Source organism: Triturus cristatus, chromosome 1_2 (assembly GCF_964204655.1).
Source record: "Triturus cristatus chromosome 1_2, aTriCri1.1, whole genome shotgun sequence".
NCBI lineage: Eukaryota > Metazoa > Chordata > Amphibia > Caudata > Salamandridae > Triturus > Triturus cristatus.
This window is the reverse complement of record NC_140580.1, coordinates 988,665,857-988,688,629: the sequence shown is the minus strand read 5'-3', so window position 1 is coordinate 988,688,629 and position 22,773 is coordinate 988,665,857. Positions and strand designations below refer to the sequence as shown.

Below are 22,773 nucleotides of genomic sequence, written 5' to 3'. Positions count from 1 at the left end.
CCTGCGCCTAGTCTCCCTTCTTTAAGAATTCTTCCGTGTCGAATTTTGTGTATACGAATTGATAACGCTGCATCAAGGCTCTTGTAACTCATGCCCCCCGCAGTTACCTTTGCAGCTGAAAACCCACATGGGGGTGATTTTCATCTTCCATATTTAAACGTTATATGTAGGCCGACATGATTTTTTTTTCTTTGAAAGCTGCAATGACCTGTGTTTAAAGTCCATGGTGGTGTTTTCTGATAAAGTGAATGCGTCTTGAATTTGAAAATCGGTGACTACCTGACTACTCCTCCCCCGGATGTCACGTACTAACTACTCATTGTTTTCCTTGTTTCCCACCCTACTGTAATCTAGTGTTATAGTTTAATTGGTTTTACTGATTAATACACTTTATCAAAGGACAGTTCATGACTAGAAATGCATCTTTATTGTCACCTGGTAGCCATTTTCTAGGTTGCATACTGCTGATTCGTTTGCAGGTTTGATACACCAAAACAAATTAGCACTATGGTTAGGGGCCTCTAGTATGACCGTTTAAGTGTAATAATTGACAGATTCATTCTTAATTGTAATTGCATTTGTATAGCGCTTACTACCACTGGCGAGGCGTCGAAGCACTTTTTTCGGCGAGTAGCACGCTACTCCAGGACCCATAGAGGAATTAGTGTTGAATTAGTTTAATTAAACATGCAAGTACATTTTAGGTGGTGGATAGGTTTGTTAGTTATTTGGATTCGGAAGGATAGAATAAGAAAAAAGGTTTGTATTTATATAGCGCTTGTTGCCCCTGAAGGGGTGTTGAAGCACGCTACTCCAGAAATCCATAAAGGATTAGTGGTGAATTAATATGGTGAAATATGAAAGTAATTTGAGTGGTGGATATTATTCAGTTATTTGGAGTGAGAAGCATAGCGGAGGGAAAGAAGGCGAAAGAAAGGTTTGCATTCATATAGAAGCTGTTACTCCTGATGGGTGTTGAAGTGCTTTTTTGGCAAGTAGCACGATACTCTGGAACCCATAAGGGTTAGTGTTGAATTAGTATGGGGACACATGAAATTAATTTGAGTGGTGGATATGTTATTTGAATTCAGAAGGGTTGGGGAGGGGTAGAAAAGGGGGAAAAAAGGTTTGCATTTATATAGCGCTTGTAACCCTGATGGGGTGTTGAAACGTGTTACTGGTGAGTAGCACGCTACTCTGGAACCCATAAATGATTAGTGGTGAGTTAGTATAGTGGAATTTGAGAAGTGAACATGTTAGTCTGTTATTTTGATTGAAAAGGATAGTGGAGGGATAGAAGAGTGAAGGATTTTTTTTTTATTAGGTCATAGCAGTAGGAGGCGGCTTTTGGATGAATCTAAAGGGTTTTTGGAGGGGAAGAGTCAGAGGGAAGAGTTTAGAGGTTTGTTTTGGGGGATCGGTATAGTAAAAGAGGTGTCAGATGATGCAAGGAGGAGAGAGTCTAGAAAGGGTTATTTTGGGGATCATATTGGTATGGGATAAATGAGCGTGGATGTAGAGGATATATTGATAGTTGTATAGGTTGAGAGATAGGGTAGTGCTTTGGAAAGAGTAGTAGAAAGTAGTTTGAGATGAGTCAAAGTTGGGCTAGAAGATATATTGAGAGAGAGGATAGGCTGAGAAATAGGGTAGTGCATTGGAAATGCCAAATTATAAGAAAGTGATAAATATATAGATTCATAAGTGCATTGTAAGTATATAGATGCAAAAAGGAGGTAAGTATATGTAGATTAAAGATATTGATACAGGTACTGGCTGAGAAATAGGTTAGTGTATTGGATATGCTTTTTCAGGAGAAAAGTAAGACACACAGATCCAAGTACATGGAGGTACATAGATGTTTTTTTTGTAAGTTTTTTTTTCTTTTTACACCATAATTAATCTACATGTTTATACAAAGCAATACACAAAGATAGGTACATATCTATAGTGAAAATAAATTATGGGTGGGTATTACTAAATGTGAACTTGGGCAGCATTTCTGGCCTTGGTCCTGACCAGGCTCAAACAGGCAACTGCCCTTGTCCTGTCCGCCCTTAGCCTCGACGCCCTAACCCTGGCCTTTTATAGCCCTAGTAATCAGGTGACCCCTCCAGCCAATGGGAACCCTAGCCCTAACACTATCTAATCACAACACTGTCCCTAAAATCTGGAACCAGTAGGAGACCAGGATCTTTCAGCCAATCTTAGCACCAGTCCAAGCAACCAATAATTAAAAAAAACCCTGATCTCTACGTCCAATAGAGGCCCTAGCCCTACCAGTATTCCTAACCCAAGCAACCAATGGCACAAGAAGCCCTAGTCCCTACTTTCAATAGAAATCCTAGCCCTAGTCCCAACCCTACATTGATTGAATCACAGACCCAGAAAGCAATTGCTAGATTAATTAATTGATTGATTAATTGATGTGATGAGTGTCTTGAGTTGCGATTCGTTATAGATAACCACATTTAAAATGGTATTAGTTTATATTTGGTATCACAAACGTCAGCTATATTTGTTTAGCATGCATATGCAGCATTCGTGTGGCTGCTTGAGTCTTATGGACAAACTACTGTTGCAAGCTCTTTGTTCTAGGGAGCTTGGGGTTTGAGTTGGTGCTTAAGTTTGATTTCACATCTGCCATGTTGGATTTGAGAAGGTTGGCCGTGACGAGTACCTGGCTTAAAACATGGGCGCATATTGCCCCCTTCCCAACTTTTTAATTTGTATACAAATGTTTTGATACCAACTATTACTCTGGCTAGGCCCTTTTCTCCTGAAATTAAGTGACGTACATATACTGTCATTACATTTTGCTGATTCAACAATGCCTTTGCACCACACACCTATTGTACTACCAGCGCTCATTTGCTGCCCTAAATATGTGTAACTTCAATAATGACCTTAAACTAATAGTTTCAATAAATCGCACAAAATGAGTACCTGGCCGAATTGTGTCCAATGGCAGATATACAGGAGGCCGCAACTAAGCGTAGAAGGAGGAAAAAAGATATACCAAATGTGGGAAGGTGTAATATTGTTTTCATGACGTCAAGGTGCCTGTTGGAGGGATGGTTATGAGCATCCAAGGGTTAATTCAGATGGCATGGGTCAGGAATGATGGCAAGATGCGCCTTGGCAGTGGGCTGAATTCAGAGAACATAGTGAGGCGTGCACAAAGGTATGTATGATCCTGTGTTGAACACATGGTTGGTGCATGCATGTTTTATCTGCATCTGCATTTGCATTAGGTTATGTTAGTGAGATTTGTAGATCTCACTATCACCTGGGAGGGTATCCTGGTGCTGAGCAGGAAGGATTGTAGCCAAATTTAGGCCCTGGTGGGACTACTCTTCTTGAATTCTGCAAGAAGGTAAGAGGAGGAGGCTCTTGTATGTAGTTGTAGGTCGTTTTTTATCTTTAGGAGCATTGTAGAAGGCTCAACTTCTAGATTTTTATTTTCCCCTTCTGCATAGGATGTGTGCAAGTAGAGGTCCAGAAGAGCGAAGATGTCTAGAAGGTTTGTGAAAGTGAATACAATTTTTGAGGTATGCTGGGTCAGTGTTATAGAATGCCCTGAAAGTATGGGTGAGGCGTTTGAATTGTGCTCTTCTATGTACTGGGCCCAGTGAAGCTCCTTCAGGTGTGGTGTGATATGAGTGCGACATGAAAGATTGAGAGTGCTTTGGCAGCCAAGTTCTGAATGGTCTGAAACCATCTGGTGATTTTTTTTATTTTTATTTATTTATTTTGTAATTGTTGTTGATCCCGGCAGAGAGTGTTTCCGTAGTCCAGCTACCTTGTGACAAGGGTGTGTATGGCGGTTTCTGGGTGCTGATTGGGAGCCATTTCAAAATCTTCCTCAGCATCTTTACGGTATTCAAGCATGAGGCGGTGGCGTTGTTGACTTGTGCGGTCATGTCGAATTTGCTATTGATGACTCAGAGGTTCTTGACGTGGGTGTCAATCCTAGCTTTGTAGGCCATCAGGTGCAGTCTCGGACTGAAGTGCTCTTCCGAAAGATCACTATTTCAGTCTTGTTGATGCTCCGTTTCAGACCTGGTCCCTATACAGTGGGTGATTTCAGTCATGCAGACATTGAACTCGATCCATAAACTTGGCGTATTGTCCGTGAGAGAGAGAATGAGTTGTCGTCTATGTTGGAGAGGATGTTGGTCATGAGATCTGATGATGCTGGCTAGAGGTAGTGTGTATGTGTTGAAGTGAGTTGGGCTAAGGGAGGATCCTAGCGGAACTCTGCAGATGACAGTCACAGTCATATGAGGTGTACAGTGCCAAGCTGATTGACTGGGCCCTTCCGTCAGGAAGGAGCAGATCCATGTAAAGTGCGTGGCATTGGCTTTAGAGTTCATGTAGGCATTAGATGAGGATAGGGTGTGAGAACTTGTCGGATGCTGAGAAGAGGTCCCGGAGGATGAGAGCTGCTGTGTCTCCTCCATCCAGATTCATGCAAATATTATCTGCTGCGACAATGACAGCAGTTTCCGTGCTGTGGTTGTGTCTGAAACCCGACTGGGTGATTTCAAGGGGGTTGGTAGTCACTGAGGTATTCAGTGAGCTGTCTCTTGAGCTCGCGGAGGGTTTCTTCAGCCATGTGTGAACAGTTACTTATTTCCAAGCATCTGGGAAAGTCGCGGAGGGGCTCAGGATGGGTGTGAGCATGACTCTGATGGGTTGCACTCCCCTGAAGTTGGCGTGGTGGTAGCAGGGATCTGATGGGGCCCTTGAGTGGATGGACCTCATGGTGGCAGCAGTTTCTTCTGGGGTGATGATGGGCCATGTGGTTAGCATTCTTTAAATAAGAATGGAAGGCATTTGTCAAGGTCTGTCTAGTCCGGTAGCTGGTGATTTTGTTGCTGAAGAATTGAGAGATTGTTGCAGAGGTCCTGCAAGGGGTTGATCGAGTTGGAGACAGCCGCTGACTAGGTAAAATCCTTCACAATAGCAAAGATTTCTTTATTTCTGTTGGCGCTGGCATTAATGTATTCTGACATAGCAGCGTGTTTGGTGGTAGCGTCTTAGTTCAAATTTGCCCTATCTCCTGTCTGCATTGTCTTAGCTCATTCTCGCTCCATTGGTTTGCAGTGGACTTTTGGTAGTCTTAGTTCCTCCATGTACCAGTTGGCCTGAGGTTTAGAGCTTGTTGTATTGCTTGGTTTGAAGGGTCCCAGAGAGACAGCCCAGGTGAACCAGTTGTTGAAATTCTTTGGCTTTATGGAGGCTGTTGCTGTTTTCGAGTCGATGGGTGTTGATAGTGGTGTTCCAGCCCTTGTCAGTGTTGCTGTTCCAATGGGCTGGTCTGGCAGTAGTGCTTGTATGTTGTGGAGGGGATGTTGAACTTGATGGCATGATCTGAGTCAATAAGCTAAACTTCAGGAAAGATCTGTTCTCCGAGGTGGTGAAAATAGGTTCAAGGAGGTGTCTGCCCATGTTGGTAGGTCTCTTTACTCCTTGAGTGAGGCCCAGGCTTCCAAGGTCTTCAATGAGTACTTTTGAGTTAGTTGGCGCTGTCTTCAAGGTGGAAGTTAAGGTCTTTGAGTAGGATATAATTGCTAGTGTCGAGAACAAGTGGTGCATCGAAGTCCGTGATGGTCTCGGTGCATTTGGTGCATGGTTCCAGTGGCCTGTAGATGAGTGCCGCATAAGATGATGGCTGTGGTGTGAAGCTTGAATGACAGATGTTCCATGTTGGAGGATGATGTGAACATGGAGGTGGTGCAGCTGAGGGGCATTCTTGTGGATGGTGGTGATTTTGCCTCAGAATCGTGAAGTCTGTCTTGTGTGGCAATCTTGTTACGGGGGCTAGGGGGATTTGCGATGTCTGGTGCCAATGCAGGGTTCAGCTAGGTTTCCTTGAGGAAAAAGTAGGTCCAGGGCATTGTTATGCAGCAGGTCCCAGAGCTCGGTGGCATGTTTGGGGAATGAGCGGGTGTTGAGGACAGTTATGCAGTACATGGGTGCCAAGTGTTGCCTATTGCATTACACATTTACACAAAACCACTTGTATACAAAGGAAACGCCACGCCCGGTGCTAAGCCAATCTCTAAACTCCTCTTTTTGACCAATGCACAACACTGAACATTATCCATGTCGCTTCACCATATGACAGCCCATACCCTATCAACACATCTGCTGATCTATGCTGATTCAGGGGCGGGCGCACATCATTACAACCTTTCCTTACAAGTCTATAATATATGGATACCTGTACTGAGCCACACAGGCCTGTCCATTACTCCCTTATTTTTAGGTCGAGCCTAGCGCAGCGTGCATGTGCTGCTCTAGGAGAAGGCCTCTTGGAATCACTCCAGACTTTCTGAAAACTCGTGCGTGTGGCTTTAGATTTTCCACACGTTGTATTGACCTTTGCGTGTGGCTTTCAAAAATGAAAGCACGCAATTGGCCAAAGGCGGGTGTATGTACCACCTTTTTCAGTAAATGTTTACTCCCACGTCATCCAGCTTGCGGGAGTGAGCAGCGGCGCGCAGGGTGCCATCTGTTGTGGATCATGTTTCAAATTAGCACGGTCGCTATCACTTTCGCGGCTGCACTTGTTTACATTTGCCTGCCTCTGCTAATTTCCCTGCCACGAAACCTTCATCAGCGCTGCCTTTTTCGGCACCCGCTGTGCCGCTCTTAATCTCCCCATTCCCACACCACCTTACTGCTTCCACAACAGTGCATGCCCGCTCTTTACTCCCAGGGATTTCAACGAGAATCCCATGCTTATTATGTATTTTAATCTGCCTCCCATGAATGCATTACCAAGCATGCCGCGGGGCACCGGCCTCAGCAGGCCGCGCTAATCATTGGAACTCGATTTTCATGAATGAAAGAACATTGCGCCTATTATCGAGCTGGGATCTTATGACCTCGGATATAGTTCTGTTGATACCAGGTATTGTTCTTGCTTGTCCTCTCCTGTTTTCTAGATCTGTGCTCCCATACCTAAGGTTGGGGGGCCTCTGGGGCCAAATACAGCTCTATCGCGCCACAGGCTCGCTCACACTTTTATCCTGAGTTTTAAAAGGAGGAAAGGCGTGAACACCAGTTTCAGACCTAGCGTGCTGCTGCTGTACAAAAACACATTTTGTTTCACAGTGAAAGTTGTCGGTGGATACAGGGGTTCTAGGCAAATCATGCCAGGGCATTGCTTCTGAAAGGCTGACGGGGCTGAGGCAGAGCAAGTCAGAGTTCGGGGTTTATATCCTGCCCTGAGATGTACTGTGCTGACTTCGCTGTTCTCCCCAGCCCTATTGCATTTTCACAATTAAAGGCCTGCCAGGAAACCATCCCAATTTCCATGTTGGGAATTCTGTTTGTCTGTCTTCGGGAGTCCAGTCTTTACAGGAAAACGCACAAGCGCTTCGAAGCAGATCTGTCCTCAACGTGCAGTATACATACCTCCTTGCTTATTTCCATAGGCCTTCGCTGGACAACATTCACAATGCTCTACAACACATATTAAAAACATTAACAAAGCCAATGGCTCTATCTAAACACTTAAAACGCCCCAAAGGCGAGACCTATTAGTTATGCCAATGCTTGTTTTTATTGCAAGTTAATGGAACATTACAAGGCTGTGTTCTACCTTTGTTTCTCAGTTACTGAAAGTGAGTTGACAAGCTAGTAGTCCGGCGGGCAGGCGGGCGAAGAGTGGAGTAGGCTGGAGTGGAGTAGATTGTTATGGGGTGTCGTGGAGTGGTTGGTGTAGTGTGGAATATGCATGGTGTGGTAGTCCACTGCCTTTACAGACAACACATTTCAATCGAAATGAAATGACCATTACATTTGCCCAGATATACAGGTTTTACTGATAAAGCTATACATCACACAAATTTGATGTGTGGAAATAGTATCACCTAGTGCATTGATTTGTTTTGATCATGATAAAAATAAGTCTCCACAACACTATAGAATTACAAAAAAGTGCTTCAATTTGCTTTCCTAATTCTGATATATTTTTAAATATTTGCACAGTTCATTTACAGACACTTAAAAAATGTTGTTTTCTAGAAAAAAGATTTTCCTTTCACAACCCAATAATCCAACAAGAATGTTGCATAAATCCTCTCAATTTTAGGTCTGAGCAAGCAAAGGAAACACCAAGCTCCCTCAGAAGACAGAGCTTGACATTTGGTTTCTGTCTTTAAGTGCACAGCAAATATGATAGGATAAGAACACAAGTTAAAGACCTGTTTACAGAAACGAGCACTTGAGGAAGAATACAAGGAGTCCGCCAGAGAGGTGGTAAACAGGCTATGCTCCACGGGAGAAACAAAGACATGCTGGGCAGCCTAAAACAAATATAGTCAACACATAGAAAGCAATTGTGAGCTACAAAGCCAATTGGCGGAATGATTTCCCAGGGAATCTTTTAGAATGTTTCCAGGAAGTCTTGAGCAAACCAGACTGCTGTGCTGTCTGGTAGGCTTTGACCTAAAAATCATGCCAATCCACAGTTTTCCAGCGATTTAAATAACACCCATGCCAGTGTGTAAAAATTGTTCTGCCAAACAGCAGTGCACAATTTAAAGCCTCCCTGTGCATATGGGTGTTAAAAAAAAAAAAAATCCAGGTTTTCTGTTTCTGGAACCTTTCAATAGAAATTAGTGTAATTTATTATTACACCGCTGATCAAAGTTTCAAGAATGTTCAGCGAAACAAACTTTTCAACACATTAATCCAAAATGCTGAAAAGTGTTTCATCCTTTTGATTTTAGCTATATATGTAGTATCTTTTTTGATTAGCAGTTTTACTCAAAATCCAGAATTTGAGGCATCCTGTATTATAAGGGACCACTAACTACATTGAGGATATTACTAAACACAGTGACGTTCCATGACTTTGTGAAGACACTCGGCCTTGACCCTCGTGTCTCTGTATACCCACGGAACTCTTTGGTGACGTGTAGTATACTTTGGGTGTATTTTAACCCATCTATCTGGACTGAAACGTCCCCTCCCTTAGCAAGGTGGTAGAGATGCCTTCTCTCTGAAGAGGGGATGACAAAGTACTATGTAGAAAGTAGAAATACAACATACTGAGCAAGGTGTGTGCTGGTTGACTTTAAAAATGAGCCTGAAATTAACAAGGAAGGAGTAAGAACCACTGAAGCAGTTCGTGATAGAACGAACCCAGAAGCAGAAACCACTAGTGTGCAGCCGGAAGCACTGGGACTGACCTCAGTGGAAGCGATCCAGAGTTTCCTACTCACTCCTCTGCCTCACCCTGCCGCCTCCACCCCTGTTGCACAACCTACCTTGTTACATGACATTGTTTATTTACTGATATCACGTGCTTCTTTCACGGCCTATGGATGTGTGAATGCTGTTGCCAGTCCATAAAAGAGCCAGCACTGTGCAAACAGCTGTTGGTCATTGTATCTCTAAGCACATTTGATCCCCAAAGAAAATGTTTTCATCTAATCAGACGAATGGTTTAATAGGGTATAAGTCCCAAGGGTAGATCATTCCATTTTATAAATAATAAATTGATCTGTGCTGAGAGATTTAAATGCTGGTGAATTTATAGGCGGAAAACCTAAGAAACTTAAATAATGCCATTTGAGGAAACCCTCTTTTTTCCAAAAAGATAATTATACCAGATCCTCTCGGGGGTGTCGGGTAGCTCTTACTATAGCACTTGTCAGTGATCTAATTGATTGCCATTTTTATTAGCGGTGTCTTTCTCTTCTGCTTCTTGAATTCACAGGTATGGAATTAGGCATCTTAAAATGCGACGTCTAGCTAGCATGTATCTTGGTGCTCGATGAAAAGTACTCTTGTGAGGTGAATGAAAAACGAGGCTTTTAACAGTGATACTTTTTGTTTTAACATGAAATAATTAAAAACAAAAGATAGGATATTTTTTCTCTAAGGCTGTATGCATCGAATACCTGCAGGTAGGTAATTCCAGGCCTTGGATGCTAAAAGCACTAATTGTTTCCCCTTTGAGTCGGCTTTGCCTGAAACAAGCGACAGTTGTCAGAACTTTGGAAACAGAACGCATGTGCTTTCCTATGGTCTGTCTCAGTGGAGCAGACAGAGACACTTTAAAAGGATCTTTTGTTTTACTAGTAGCCAGTGCAATTGCCTTCTTTCTTAGTGAAACTTTACACTGTCCATCTACAAGGCATACTGCTGAATTTTGAAACATATGTAACTTGGCCAGGAGGTTGATTAAAAAAACAACAAAAAAAGTCCCAGCACCCAAACGTTGGCATCGTCCAGCATAGAGAGAATTGTGGCTGCAACCACCTTTGCTTTAAATTCTCGAGAGATAACCTTACGTTTTCTTCAAACTCGGAATTGAGTTTATATGAGGCTCACAGGATAATCTTTAATTTAAAGCCAATATTTTTTTACAACATTAAATGGCACAGGGGAAATTCCCAGGCTGGAAGAACACTGTTCATGTTCCATTGAGTCTTGGTCAATGGTAAAGTCTCCTGTTTTGCAGAATTCACTTTGAGCAAGTTGTTGCTCGTCCTCATATAAATTGCCAACATACAAGGGTTAAAGAAGGCTTTAACTTAACACATCCAAGCATTCACAGGTAAAAAGAAGCGGAGTATCATCGGCCTAAGATGAGCATTCCAAAAGGGGGCAAAGATGAACATTGAAAAGGATGCATGACAAAGATGATCCTTGAAGCACCCAGTACCTAACAATGCTGGGCTTGCATCTAAATAGGGAGCACTTGACTCCTATATGAAAGCAATGAAGTGAACCAGTAGAGAGCAGTTCCTCTCATGCCGACGTCTGCCAATCAGTCGATCAAATTCGTGTGAATATTTTATCGAAGGCTGCTGAGTACCAACAGTATTAACTCCACTGGGTGTCCTTCCCGAGGTTTACACATGATACCGCTCAGAAATGTGACCTTCATAAGGATCTCCTGTGCTCTGCTCTTCCTCCAAAACCAGCCTTGCATTTCTTCCACCAGGCTTCCTTAAATTGTAGTGGAGGTGTGGTTTGGTTTTTGCTTCTTTTTCCAATCTCGTCTACCGACCACATTTAGCTATCCATTGTCTAAAGCTCCTTTGTGCACCATACCAAAACTTAGTGGACTCTGGGCTGACCAATTGTTTACAATTAATTTGATTTCTTGTCCCTTTCTTACTCGGTGGCTTTCCTTCCTCATCTTGTTGGCCCCATCGCTGGAGCATGTATTCTTTCCATCTTTTTGATTGGTTGACTTGTATCCTTCCACAACTTACATCTGGAAACCGCTTTTATTTACTTGGAGCACTCTATGGAAGCACTTGTACTCTCCCTATGTTCTTGTTCTCTCTTTCATCTCTGCCCCACCGAATTCTCCATGTTTCTCTCATCCCTTAGAACTTGTTCATAAAAGCACAGCAGCAGGTATCTTTTTGCCGGGTTGGACTAAAAAACAGACTATGATGATTTTCTTTTTGCTCCTGCTCTACACATGTTGAATAAAACTTGAGGCCATGGCGCACAGACCGCAGGTATGGCCTGGGTTGGGGAAGGGGTGATGATAGGGTGGGAGGGGTAAAAGTGACCCGAAACTGTCTCTTCTTCCAAAGGCCCATAAATCTGCTCACTGAACTGCTGCAGACACTAAAAAGCATGAGCATTTGTTCCAGTACATAGTCATGTGGAAATTAAGTGGCAATCCTTTGCTCACTGAACTGCTGCAGGCGCAAAAAAAGGAGGAGCATATGTTCTAGTACACAGTCACGTGGAAAGTGAGTGGCAATCATTTCCTTTTAAATTTTAATATTTCCTCAGACAGCTGTTATGTTTCTTAACCACATGCAACTAGTCATCTATATTATTTACTTGAGATGTCATGCAGTAGGCTCTTTAGGTTTCGCCTGCACAGCGATTGCGAAATCTCTTGTAATAAAAAAAAAAAAAAAAATTAAAAATCTTGAGGGGCTTACAGCCCATTAAATAAAATTCGTAGGCTTCGCAGTCATTCTCATTTTCTTGCTTTGCACTGTTCAGATGCATCAGGGTCCCATCATCAGCTTCCACTTCCTACTGCCTTGGCTGTTATCTGGAGCTTGGACCAAGTGCAGGTTCTGGCTGGCGGCCAGTGTCCTTCCATTGGCCACGCCCTTCCAAGGTACTTTATAAAAAAAAAAAAAAGTTTTTTAAATGTACTTCCCCGCACTCAATATGAGTGCATGCGTTTGTACTCCATCGTCTTCCAGCACCACCTTGTCTTTTTTAGTTTTTGGGGAGTGCATTTATGTAGTGCATACCCAACCCAAAGGGATTGGAGTGCTTTACGTGAGCACCACTTACATTACACAGGTACACTTGGCGAGCAGTTCAAAAGGGTGCATTTGCAGCTGTGTTCTCTCCTCCACGGCGTGTTAACCCGCCACCCCCTGCCAGCCGTTGTTGTTTTGAACGGATCCCCCCTGCCTTTAACCCATCACGTCCAACTCCCTGCTCTTTGTTGGTTTACCCCCCCCCCCCCCGCTTCAGCCACCTCCCTCGTGTCTTCCACCCTCCTGCCTCGTGTCCTTTTAACCTCCTTATTTTATTATAATTTAATACATTTTTATTGGCACTTTTATTTAGTGCAAACTCCACCGAGGGTATTGGAGTTCTTTACATGAGCACCATTTACATCTCACACGGACGCTTTCATTTGGAGGTTTTTGTTTTTATTGGTAGATTAAATGTTTGACCAGAATCACAAGATGTTGAGCAGACGCCGAGACTCAAACCTGTTCCTCAGTAGCAACATTGTTATCTCTGACCTCAGTGCCACATCCTCCCCACTGTTTTACTTGAATCCATTTTGGACAGCAGCCCGCGCTGCTATACTACATACTAAGTGGCATATTCTACACCCTACATAAAGCGTGATGGACGCGGCCGCCTCCCAGACTCCTGTGGGGACTTGATTTCTCACAGACTGACCTAGGCATGGCTCAGTGCACCTAGGTAAGCACAGATCCGGCTTGCTCCTATGTGTACTGGGGCTTTGCACAGCTGCTGCACTGTCATGCATAAGGACTTCTCTTGCACTTGCATGCATAAGCACATATCTTGTACAGATCTGTATATTCACATCTCCTGTACTGCACACTCACATGTGCACTGGCATGCATGCGTTAGTACATTTTATGTACTGGCCTGTATGGTTGCATCTCCTGCACTGGTCTGCATATTCCTATCTCCTGCCTGTACTGGCCTGCTAAGCCACATCTCCTGCGCTGGCATGCGTCAACACAGCTTATCTGCTGGCCTGTACAGTCGCGGTCTCTTGCACTGGTGTGTATAGTCTGTGCACCCCACATATTTACTTACCAACATTTAGTTGGCTTGCTTAGCTGAAGGCCTTCTGCACAGAGGAAGTGACATTGTATACGCTTTTAAATGGTGGGTACACAACACTACCTTTACACCCAACCTTAATGTGCTTTTAGTTAAACACATCATGCTAGCAGTCGGTTCACCCATATCTGTACTGTATCCAGTCTTTGAGCTCAGGGTACAGTATTGAAACCCTTGTAATAAATGAGGCATATTTTCATCTCTAATGAAGTACTGAAGAGCTCGGGCCAATTTAGAATTTCAATCAATGCAACATTCAAGCGTTTGCATCAAATATTTCTCAGTGAGGAAAAAATTACCCTGAAAAACGCATATTCATATTTGTATTTTCAAGGCTCAATCAACTCTTCACATTTATCCTCAACAATTCGCTGGAAAATTGAACTGTTGAGGACTGGATTAAATACAAAAATCTTCTGAATTAATGTATAATGGGCACACAGATTTTCTTTTTTTTTCATATACTGATCGTGTGTGAAGATAGTGACTGCAGCAGACTACATTAACCATTCGTTTTCCTGAAATGTATAATATCTTGGTGTATCTGTTATGTTAATTTTTGCAAGGTACCCTGGTGGTGCAATTAAATCATCGTAAAGTGAGAGGCAGTGTACAATGACGTATCTGATCTTTCAAACTTGGCCTTTATGTAAAGTTGGAGTTTGTATAGAATTTGATCCATTGGCATTGTCCGAGCAAATTGTGGTTTATTGTTGCGTGGAAAATTGAAGCGCTTAATTACTGCTGCACTGTATGGAAGTCTGGTGTATACCAACGAACACGTATTTCATAGAGCTGGATAGCACTCACGCCCTTTATTAGAAAGCTTTGAAACACAAGCAAAGTAACAAATGTAGAGATACATGGTGCATGTATGAAAGGAATGAAATAGTTTCACGAAGATTGTGACAAGAAGTGAAACACAATGTACTAACTAGCATTGTATATTTGATGATGCAACAACTCTTGCCTCAGTTTTTTATTTTTTTCCTTTGCCATTTAGGCAATTGCCTCAGCACAAAGAAGAGGCGAGGAGGTGGAAACATCCAAAAAATGTGAGTAGCATGGATCTTCTATAGACTTGGTTCTGAGCTTATCTGTATCATATCAGGATTGAAACAATACAGTTATTCCACCTTGTGCTGTAAATGAAGAACATCAAATTGTGCCATTCGTGTTACTGAACCTTGGTACTAAAAATGCTGTAAATTTTGTTGTGAAAGACTGTTCCTTAAATTAAATTACTGTTTTGTGAGAGGTGCTCTTATTCATTATATATCTATTTTATTGTTCTATTTTGTCCAGATCCAAAATGCAAAGCATAGCTCAGTCAAGTTTGTGTGTGGGTGTGCGCTCCCCTGCTTTAGCTGGTGAAAACAATCTAAAAATAGTCTCATCTAGATAGTACCCAGATCTGGCAGGGCATCACTTGCAGATAAGTTGGCCTGCATTGGCAGCTTGTGCCATCCGGTTATGACTGGTATGTACTGATTGCACAATTTATATAATTGGAAATTGAATTTGAACATGCTATTGCCCTGCCCAGTACGAAAGTACAGCAGCTGACGCAAAAGTGTCTTTCGCATTAAGCATATTTTGAATTGTTGGTTAATAGAGTTCTATATGTTCGTATGTTCTGCCTGATGCAAACCTTTACTAATTCTTGTTAACCTAGCACTAAGCAGTATTATGGTTTCGTCCCACTCTCCTCTGTTCCAAGGAACCTTGCAGTGTGATAGAAACATTAGTGTGGTTTGAAGAACTAAAAGAACCATGATGTTTCTTAGGCTCCTCCCTGCTGCCCCCTACTCGCGTTCTTTGATCCCGCCTCACCGAGGGCAAGATTATGTGCTGCTATTGGCATACAAAATATATTTTTCCTTCCATTCACTTTTGAACTATTTTACTTTCTGCTACAATGTTTCAATATTTTAGGGAACATCCCTTTTTTTACTTTTTTATTATGGGTTTTGACCGCCCAGCTGTCTAATTAACCAATTGCTAACTGTACAGTGGGCTTTGGATCTGCTTTCAGCCATATTTCTTCGTTCTGCCTTGTTAAGCGTTTCCCTTGAGACTTTTTCCGTCCTGTCTTGGCTCTGCCCAGTGGAGTAGGTATCTCACATAATGCTAATATCTCTTTAAATGTAACACTCCGCCTCGACTTGAGTGTTTGAATTGAACTTGAGGGACTACCTTACAGGTATGGGTCTCTGCTGACTGTTCCTTGTCGCTCTCAAATGTGCTACGGTTGAAAGAATTGGCAATTAAACCCAGCCAATGCTCGTTTTCCGAGTTGGGGTGGTATTCAAGCACAACACACTTTGTAGTAATTTACCAGGCAGGAACTATTCATGTACTTGTAGCAGTTAAGTAATTTTTGTAGCAATTGTAGATTCATTTATTTTTAGGTCTTGCCTAGCGACGCAGCGCAAAAGCGCTGCTCGCGTAGGCAAGATCTATTGTTGCCGACTTGCTTTGCGATGCGGGACAGAATAGGTGCACACGCCCAGTAGACCGGACATGTGAACGTGTACAAGTGAAGATGTTAGCATAAAACAGCAGGCGTGCAAGGACATGAGATGTTCATGTGCGTAGGGCTCGGCTCGCTCCCTCCCTGTCTGCGCGCACGCAGGACAGGTGATATGCACGTGCGCTCGCACAACACCGACAGCTTATTTAAAATGCACCTCGGCGTGCTCCTGTTGCCACGTCCCTTGGGCCAAGCCTCGTTATTCAGTGCATGCGCTCGCACAATGCCGACAGCTTTTTTTATTTTTTTGGACCCGTTTCACAGGGAAGCAAATAAACAGAACGAGAAAAGTGGAGGTAGTACCTATTTATCGTAAACACAGATTTGTATACTTCAAACAATTATATTAATGTAAAATGTAAGGTTGTGTCCTACCTTCTCGGATTTAAACCACTGATTGCAGGCTGCACACGTATTGCTGCTTCCGGCAAATTAACTTAAAGAGCTGTAGTTGTTTCTTCCATGCTTCAAAGCCAGGGCTGCTGAGATGCATGTGCCCGGTTTTCTGTTTATTGAGGCAAATATTTTTTTTCCCGAAGCAGACGGCGCATACTGGGTCACAGATACTGCAGTTCGGTGTGTTTGTGTTTTCAAACTAATCTGCCAGAGTCCGTAGTTATGGTGCTGTTTGTTAACAGCGTTACTACGGTCTACACATCTGGTCAGAGCACTGAGTTATGGTACAGAACTACGGGCACTTTTTCTGAAAAGGAATATGTGGGTTTCAGAAAAAAGAGCCCATGTGAATTAAGTTTCCTTCACCATAATGAACATTTAAGCAAAGATGTCACTGCCTGCACGTTGGTGAATGTGAGCATTGATCACAAGCCACAGCGCACACCACTTTCATCTAACAATACGATGGTATTTCTTAACAAATGTTAGCAAATGTTAGCAAACTACTACAGAACCGGGTTTCATGTACTTGGCACATCCGTTGGCACTTTCAAAAGTGTTCATCTATATGCCACAGTGTTTCGACGTATGTGAAATGTCACTCATTTGGCAATATCAAGCGGGACCAACATGCATCTCTGCTGCAGAGGGTTCACATATTCCACAGCTGCATCCTCCTTACAAAGATTCCTTCAACTTCGACCCCGGTTTCTAATTACCACATGACTAGATGTCACGATAAGTCTCTGACCTTTTACTCACTCATGCGGAATCAGGCCAGGAGCAAAGATCACTTGTCCATCCAAAAACACATTTTTATTTACTGCCACCTCAACGTAGATTTCTACCCGCAAGAAAGGAATGCCGCACTGAACCAAAAAAACTGCCTACCACTGATACTCCAATAATTCACTGAAGTGCAGATTCACCAGAATAAAAAGCTGAAATATGTGCAGTTTCAAACTGATTACTGCCTGGAAGTGGAAGCAACATGAAGGGCGGGGGTGCAGAGGGGTAAGTGGGTGGGGGCTTTATGGAGAAAAGCAAATGGGGGTGAGAGAGAGAGCAGCTTGGAGTTCGGTGGGGTGGGAGGGACAAATAGGCAAATCAACATGGAGCTTGGAGTGAGGGAAGCAACCTGGGGAGGGGGGTGAGAGGGGTGTGAGAGGCATACGGAGGCAAGCGCATAACAGATGGTGGGTGAAGGTCATGGGGAAGAGAGCAACACAGAGTGGGAAGGAGAAGCACACTAGGGAGACAGCTAAAAAACAAATGCGCTCTCAAGGAGTCCTTAAGACAAAAGAAAATGAGCATTTGCAATGCAATAGGTCTCGCATTTCCGCTGGTTTAAGCAATTGGCATCGTAAATGACAATGCTTTTTAGGTCTCGGCTAGCGAAGGCTGCGCTTGCGCAGTCTCGCTCGCGAGATTTAATGAGTTTGAGAAGAGGGGCTTGCACCCGCCCCTTTTCTCTCCTGTTCTCCATTGGCTGGCCTCTTAAATGCTGGCCAGCCACTGGAGAAGAGGTCCAGTCACTCCGATTATGCCCCGTCCTTTTCGGATCGGGGGGCGTGTTTTTTGCGAGAAGTCTCAGGGAGGAGACAACAGCAAAACACGCCCCCCAATCCGAAAAGGACACTCCCTTTCTCCGAGGCATTTTCTGCTGTGCCTCGGAGAAAGGCGGTGGTGTCCCGGCGTTGCTCCCTCACCTGATCTCCTACTGTACGGCAGGAGCTCTGTGCTTGGCCGCTGAGGTGACGGACCCGCGTCATGGGCAGCGTCCGTGCTCATTCCGTAACCCGGAGTCTCCGCTCTCACATCCAAGGTATCCACACAAAGGCGCTGCCCCCCACACCTGACCCCAAGCACAAAGAGCCCTGCTGAATGGGCAAAGTTTGCACTTTAATTTATATCGCCGTTTTTGACTCGGCAGCAAAACATTTAGCCAACATGGCGATCTCTATCAATTAAACAAGCAGGCGTTATCAGGACTCGGTTCGCATGTAACACCAAGTTCACAATTTTCTGTTTCAAAATTTACCTGACACAAAACAAGAAACAACCACTTTTCATCCAGCAAGAAAAAAACCCGCAAACCTTTCAGATTTAATGGTGGGGACGAGAAAGCTACTCCTAAGTGATATGGCGTAGCTACGGGTTATGGTATTTTTTGTAACTTGTGCCTCAACAGGACAATATGGTGAGTTCTCTTCGGGATTACTCAGTAGAGTGAAGCAGCCTTAACACTCTTCCAGACACAGACCCCCTCTCTCGTCACAGATCGGACCTTTCGTCGAGCCCCTCACACAGCTTTCCTCCCTCCATTTCCACTTTCACCAAAGCAGGCTCCTCACTCAGCACGGTCTCGGTTTGTCCGTCACCGATGTCCCTGCCTTTCCTTCCCAATGGTTAGCGGTGCTCAAAGGCGCTGCCCCCCACACCTGACCCCAAGCACAAAGAGCCCTGCTGAATGGGCAAAGTTTGCACTTTAATTTATATCGCCGTTTTTGACTCGGCAGCAAAACATTTAGCCAACATGGCGATCTCTATCAATTAACAAGCAGGCGTTATCAGGACTCGGTTCGCATGTAACACCAAGTTCACAATTTTCTGTTTCAAAATTTACCTGACACAAAACAAGAAACAACCACTTTTCATCCAGCAAGAAAAAAAACCGCAAACCTTTCGGTTTAATGGTGGGGACGAGAAAGCTACTCCTAAGTGATATGGCGTAGCTACGGGTTATGGTATTTTTTGTAACTTGTGCCTCAACAGGAAAATATGGTGAGTTCTCTTCGGGATTACTCAGTAGAGTGAAGCAGCCTTAACACTCTTCCAGACACAGACCCCCTCTCTCGTCACAGATCGGACCTTTCGTCGAGCCCCTCACACAGCTTTCCTCCCTCCATTTCCACTTTCACCAAAGCAGGCTCCTCACTCAGCACGGTCTCGGTTTGTCCGTCACCGATGTCCCTGCCTTTCCTTCCCAATGGTTAGCGGTGCTCCCGGGCTTGTATATAGATAGAATAGGCGGGAGAGGCAGTGGTATGAGTTTAGCACCCTAAAACACGAGGTGGACACTAGTTGCCGATCCTTTGAGTGGGTCTAGGCCTCCAAAATATAGAATGGTGTCCACAGCGCCTCTACATACCTCAAATCTGACGGGCGCGTGCACCTCGAAACGCACCTATCAGATGTTTCAGATCAGACCGCTCCTGCGACTTCACTCCTCTAGAGGGCGCTGTTCCTTTGTTGTTTGATCCTAAGAGCTACAAAGCTAAACATACACTTATGTGCATTTGGATAACAGTTAAGTGCCAGGGCCACGGAAATTATGCGACAGGGGGCAACCAAACTATGTGTCGGGAATTACTTAATTATGCGCCAATAAAAGGCAAAATATATTGTGGCACATTTTGTAAAAGTATTGCCTCACATATTTTACATTGTTTATATATGTTAACACTTACGGTTTCATTCACATCATTAGAACCAGTCGGACACCCAAATACAGCAACAAGCAACGAATGACGACCAGTCATACTTTGCAAGGGCCTTCCACTGAGCAGCAACACGGGTTGCGGCGTTTTAGTAACCTGATCAGTTTGGCCTAGAAACAGGTTTTTTTTTTTTTAAATCAGCAGATTATGCAGCAGGTGATGAATTATGTGGCAAAAGCATAATTACGTGGAAAACGCTGCAGCCGCAAAATCCCAGCATTTCAGTGACCCAGATTATATATAGCACGCTTCATAAAGTGCAGACTTTGAATGAAGATATCATTGTAAACTAGCATAGTGAATTAAATAGTTTATGCCGAGATCTATGTAGAACTGCTAGCGCATCAGTTCGAGAAAAGAGGATTGGGCCTTTCATCTATCCGAAGGTCGATATAACGAGCATCCATTTTGATTCAAGGAAATAACCCTTTACAAAAATGTTAAAAGTTAAGTGCTTTCTATAAATTATTTACACTCCTAGAAATCTATTTTATCTCCTACATTTAAAAGCAAATTAGTAAAATGCACCCATTTCACAAGTACATTTAAAACCCGCCTGTTTTAGAGTACCGAAACAGCAAAAGGAAAGGCACCGACCTGAGGCTAAGCAGAGGCACTTTAATAGAATTTTAGTAAAATTATATATTTATAGAAAATTTCTATATAACCAGTCTTAAGGTGCTAATCACTAATAGACCCCACAGATCCTTTCCCATGGACATAAAATAAATGACAGTAAGAAGTACGAGCGCGCCTTTTCTTACTCCTATGCTAAATGCCTCAGGTGAACTCAAAATTATTAGTTTCAATGTAAAACTGTAGGATTCTTCACAAGGACCGGTCAGCTCTCACTGTCCCCGCCCCAATTTGTGCCGGAAACATGCTGCGCATGCGCACTGAATACAGCACTGGACGTTGGTGATCTGCCAGGAACGATAGTGATCGAGACAATCAAACTCCCTCCACGTGACTTTGGATTGGAGGTTCTTCAACTGAGGACATTCTACAGCACACTTTACACTTTTGAAGCACAAAGTGCCCTGTGAGGCGAGAATAGAGATGAGGGTGCACTATTCTCCCACACACGACACCTGGGAGGAGGGTTGTTATCTCCAGGTATATGGCATCTGAGTGGGGCTCACTTCGTGCACCAGTCCAACAGACAGTGAACCTAGAAGGACAAAGGGCTCTAGAGTGGCTGCACTTTGAGGGGCCTTGGGCGTCCATGCCTAGCAGCTTGATACCACATAACGAATTAGCGGGCATTTCCCATCATCAAAGTCATCTCTAAATGTACATGGCGGTCTACACTCCATATTATTTTTAAGATCATTGTATGTCTTTCCTTGCGATGCTCTACAAGTCAGCCCCACAGTACGCTTTTAAAAGAACAAACCACGTGCACATGCACCTCAGATAGATCTTAAACAGTTGTAATGGTTCATCAACTATACTCAAAACTAAAATTACCTTCTATAGGACACATTAGACAGAGCTCAGTGCAGACAAACGAAACCGTCCAAACATGCCATATGGTTTCCAAAAGCGCTTACCACCACCAATGACTACCCAAGCCTTCAAAACACCGTGTTAGATACAACACCTCACACACATCCAAAAAATGTAAATGTGAACGGGTGTAGAACTTAGGTGGATATCGACGTGCCCACAGCAGCATTCACCCATTACCCTGTACCATCCATCATCAGAGGTGGCCAAGAAGTACACGGGCAGAGCCGAGAGTCTGGCTCGGCTCTGAGAGCCCTGGTATGAGTAGAGCCATGAAAATATTTGGCAAGTGAACCGTGCCACAAACATCAACAAGCATTTACAATGCAACGGTCTCGGCATTGTTAAAGTTAGAGCTATTGGAATTGCTCATAACATTATTTTTGTTTACGTTTTTAAAACATGTAAAGAAACGGCATTGTTATTTACAATGTCAATAGCTTAATCTGTGTGTGGGTGCAAATGCACTAGGTCTCGCATTGGAGAGTGATTAAGCTATTGACATTGTAAATAACAATGCCGTTTCTTGAAATGTTTTAAAAACAAAAACATAAACAAAAATAATGTCATGAGCAATGCCAATAGCTCTAACTTTACCAATGCCGAGACCATTGCATTGTAAATGCTTGTTATTTATACTTTGAAAACCAAAACATTAATAAACGGCATTGTCATTTACAATGTCAATAGCTCAAACTGCATAAATGCGAGACCTATTGCATTGCAAATGCTTGTTTTATGGAGTTGGTGCCGTTACCACTATCTTAATTCAGGAAACATTTCAAATCCAAACATGCAGGATGAAAATACCTGTCAACGGTCTTTTAGAAAACTGAGAGTTAAGTCACTGGCATTGAGGCCTTGACATTTAACACCTTTGGCATTAAATATGTGTAATATATGCATATGTTTGCTTAAGTGTTTATTGAAGCACGTGCAAGTCCATACACAACATGCATACATTTTGTGATCGGTTAATATTCTTTGAGAACAAGTTACCTGCTTGGAGCACTGGTTTTGCAGCACAGTGTTTCAATGCCATCTCTGCGCGTAGGAAAGGTAAACAAGCATTTGCAATGCAATCGGTCTCGCCTTAGGGAAAGTTAGAGCTATTGGCGTTGCAAATGACCATGTTACTTAGTTATGCTTTTTTGTTTGCAGTAGAGTGTTCATTTGACCCATCTAAAGACATAGGAAGGGAAGAGGATGGAGAGGAAACAGAGGGAAGATTGGGTGGTACGAGAATCGTTTCAAAAGAAAGAGGAAAAATGGAATTTGTGCACATATAACAAGTGACTTGGAGTACTCTCAGGAATGGTGGGAATCAGAAATACCTGTTCGTTATTATTCTCCTATCAGTCCACAACAAGAGTAATCAGAGACACTGTAACATTTAAAATGTTTATTTTATAAACTACGTGTCCTAAGATGCAGTACTTTGGCTAACATAAGCAGACAAATGATTAAAATTAAAACCATCCGCAT

General features: G+C 43.2%; 1 protein-coding gene across 1 annotated transcript in view; it reads left to right on the top strand.

Annotated features, from left to right (window-relative positions):
* The window catches only part of EDF1 (endothelial differentiation related factor 1), a 37,229-nt gene that overhangs the window by 406 nt on the left and 14,050 nt on the right, over positions 1-22,773 (top strand). Inside the window, exon 2 of the mRNA XM_085611044.1 lies at positions 14,354-14,405. Coding sequence (XP_085467170.1) covers positions 14,354-14,405 — 52 coding nt within the window. The remainder of the gene's footprint in view (positions 1-14,353; positions 14,406-22,773) is intronic.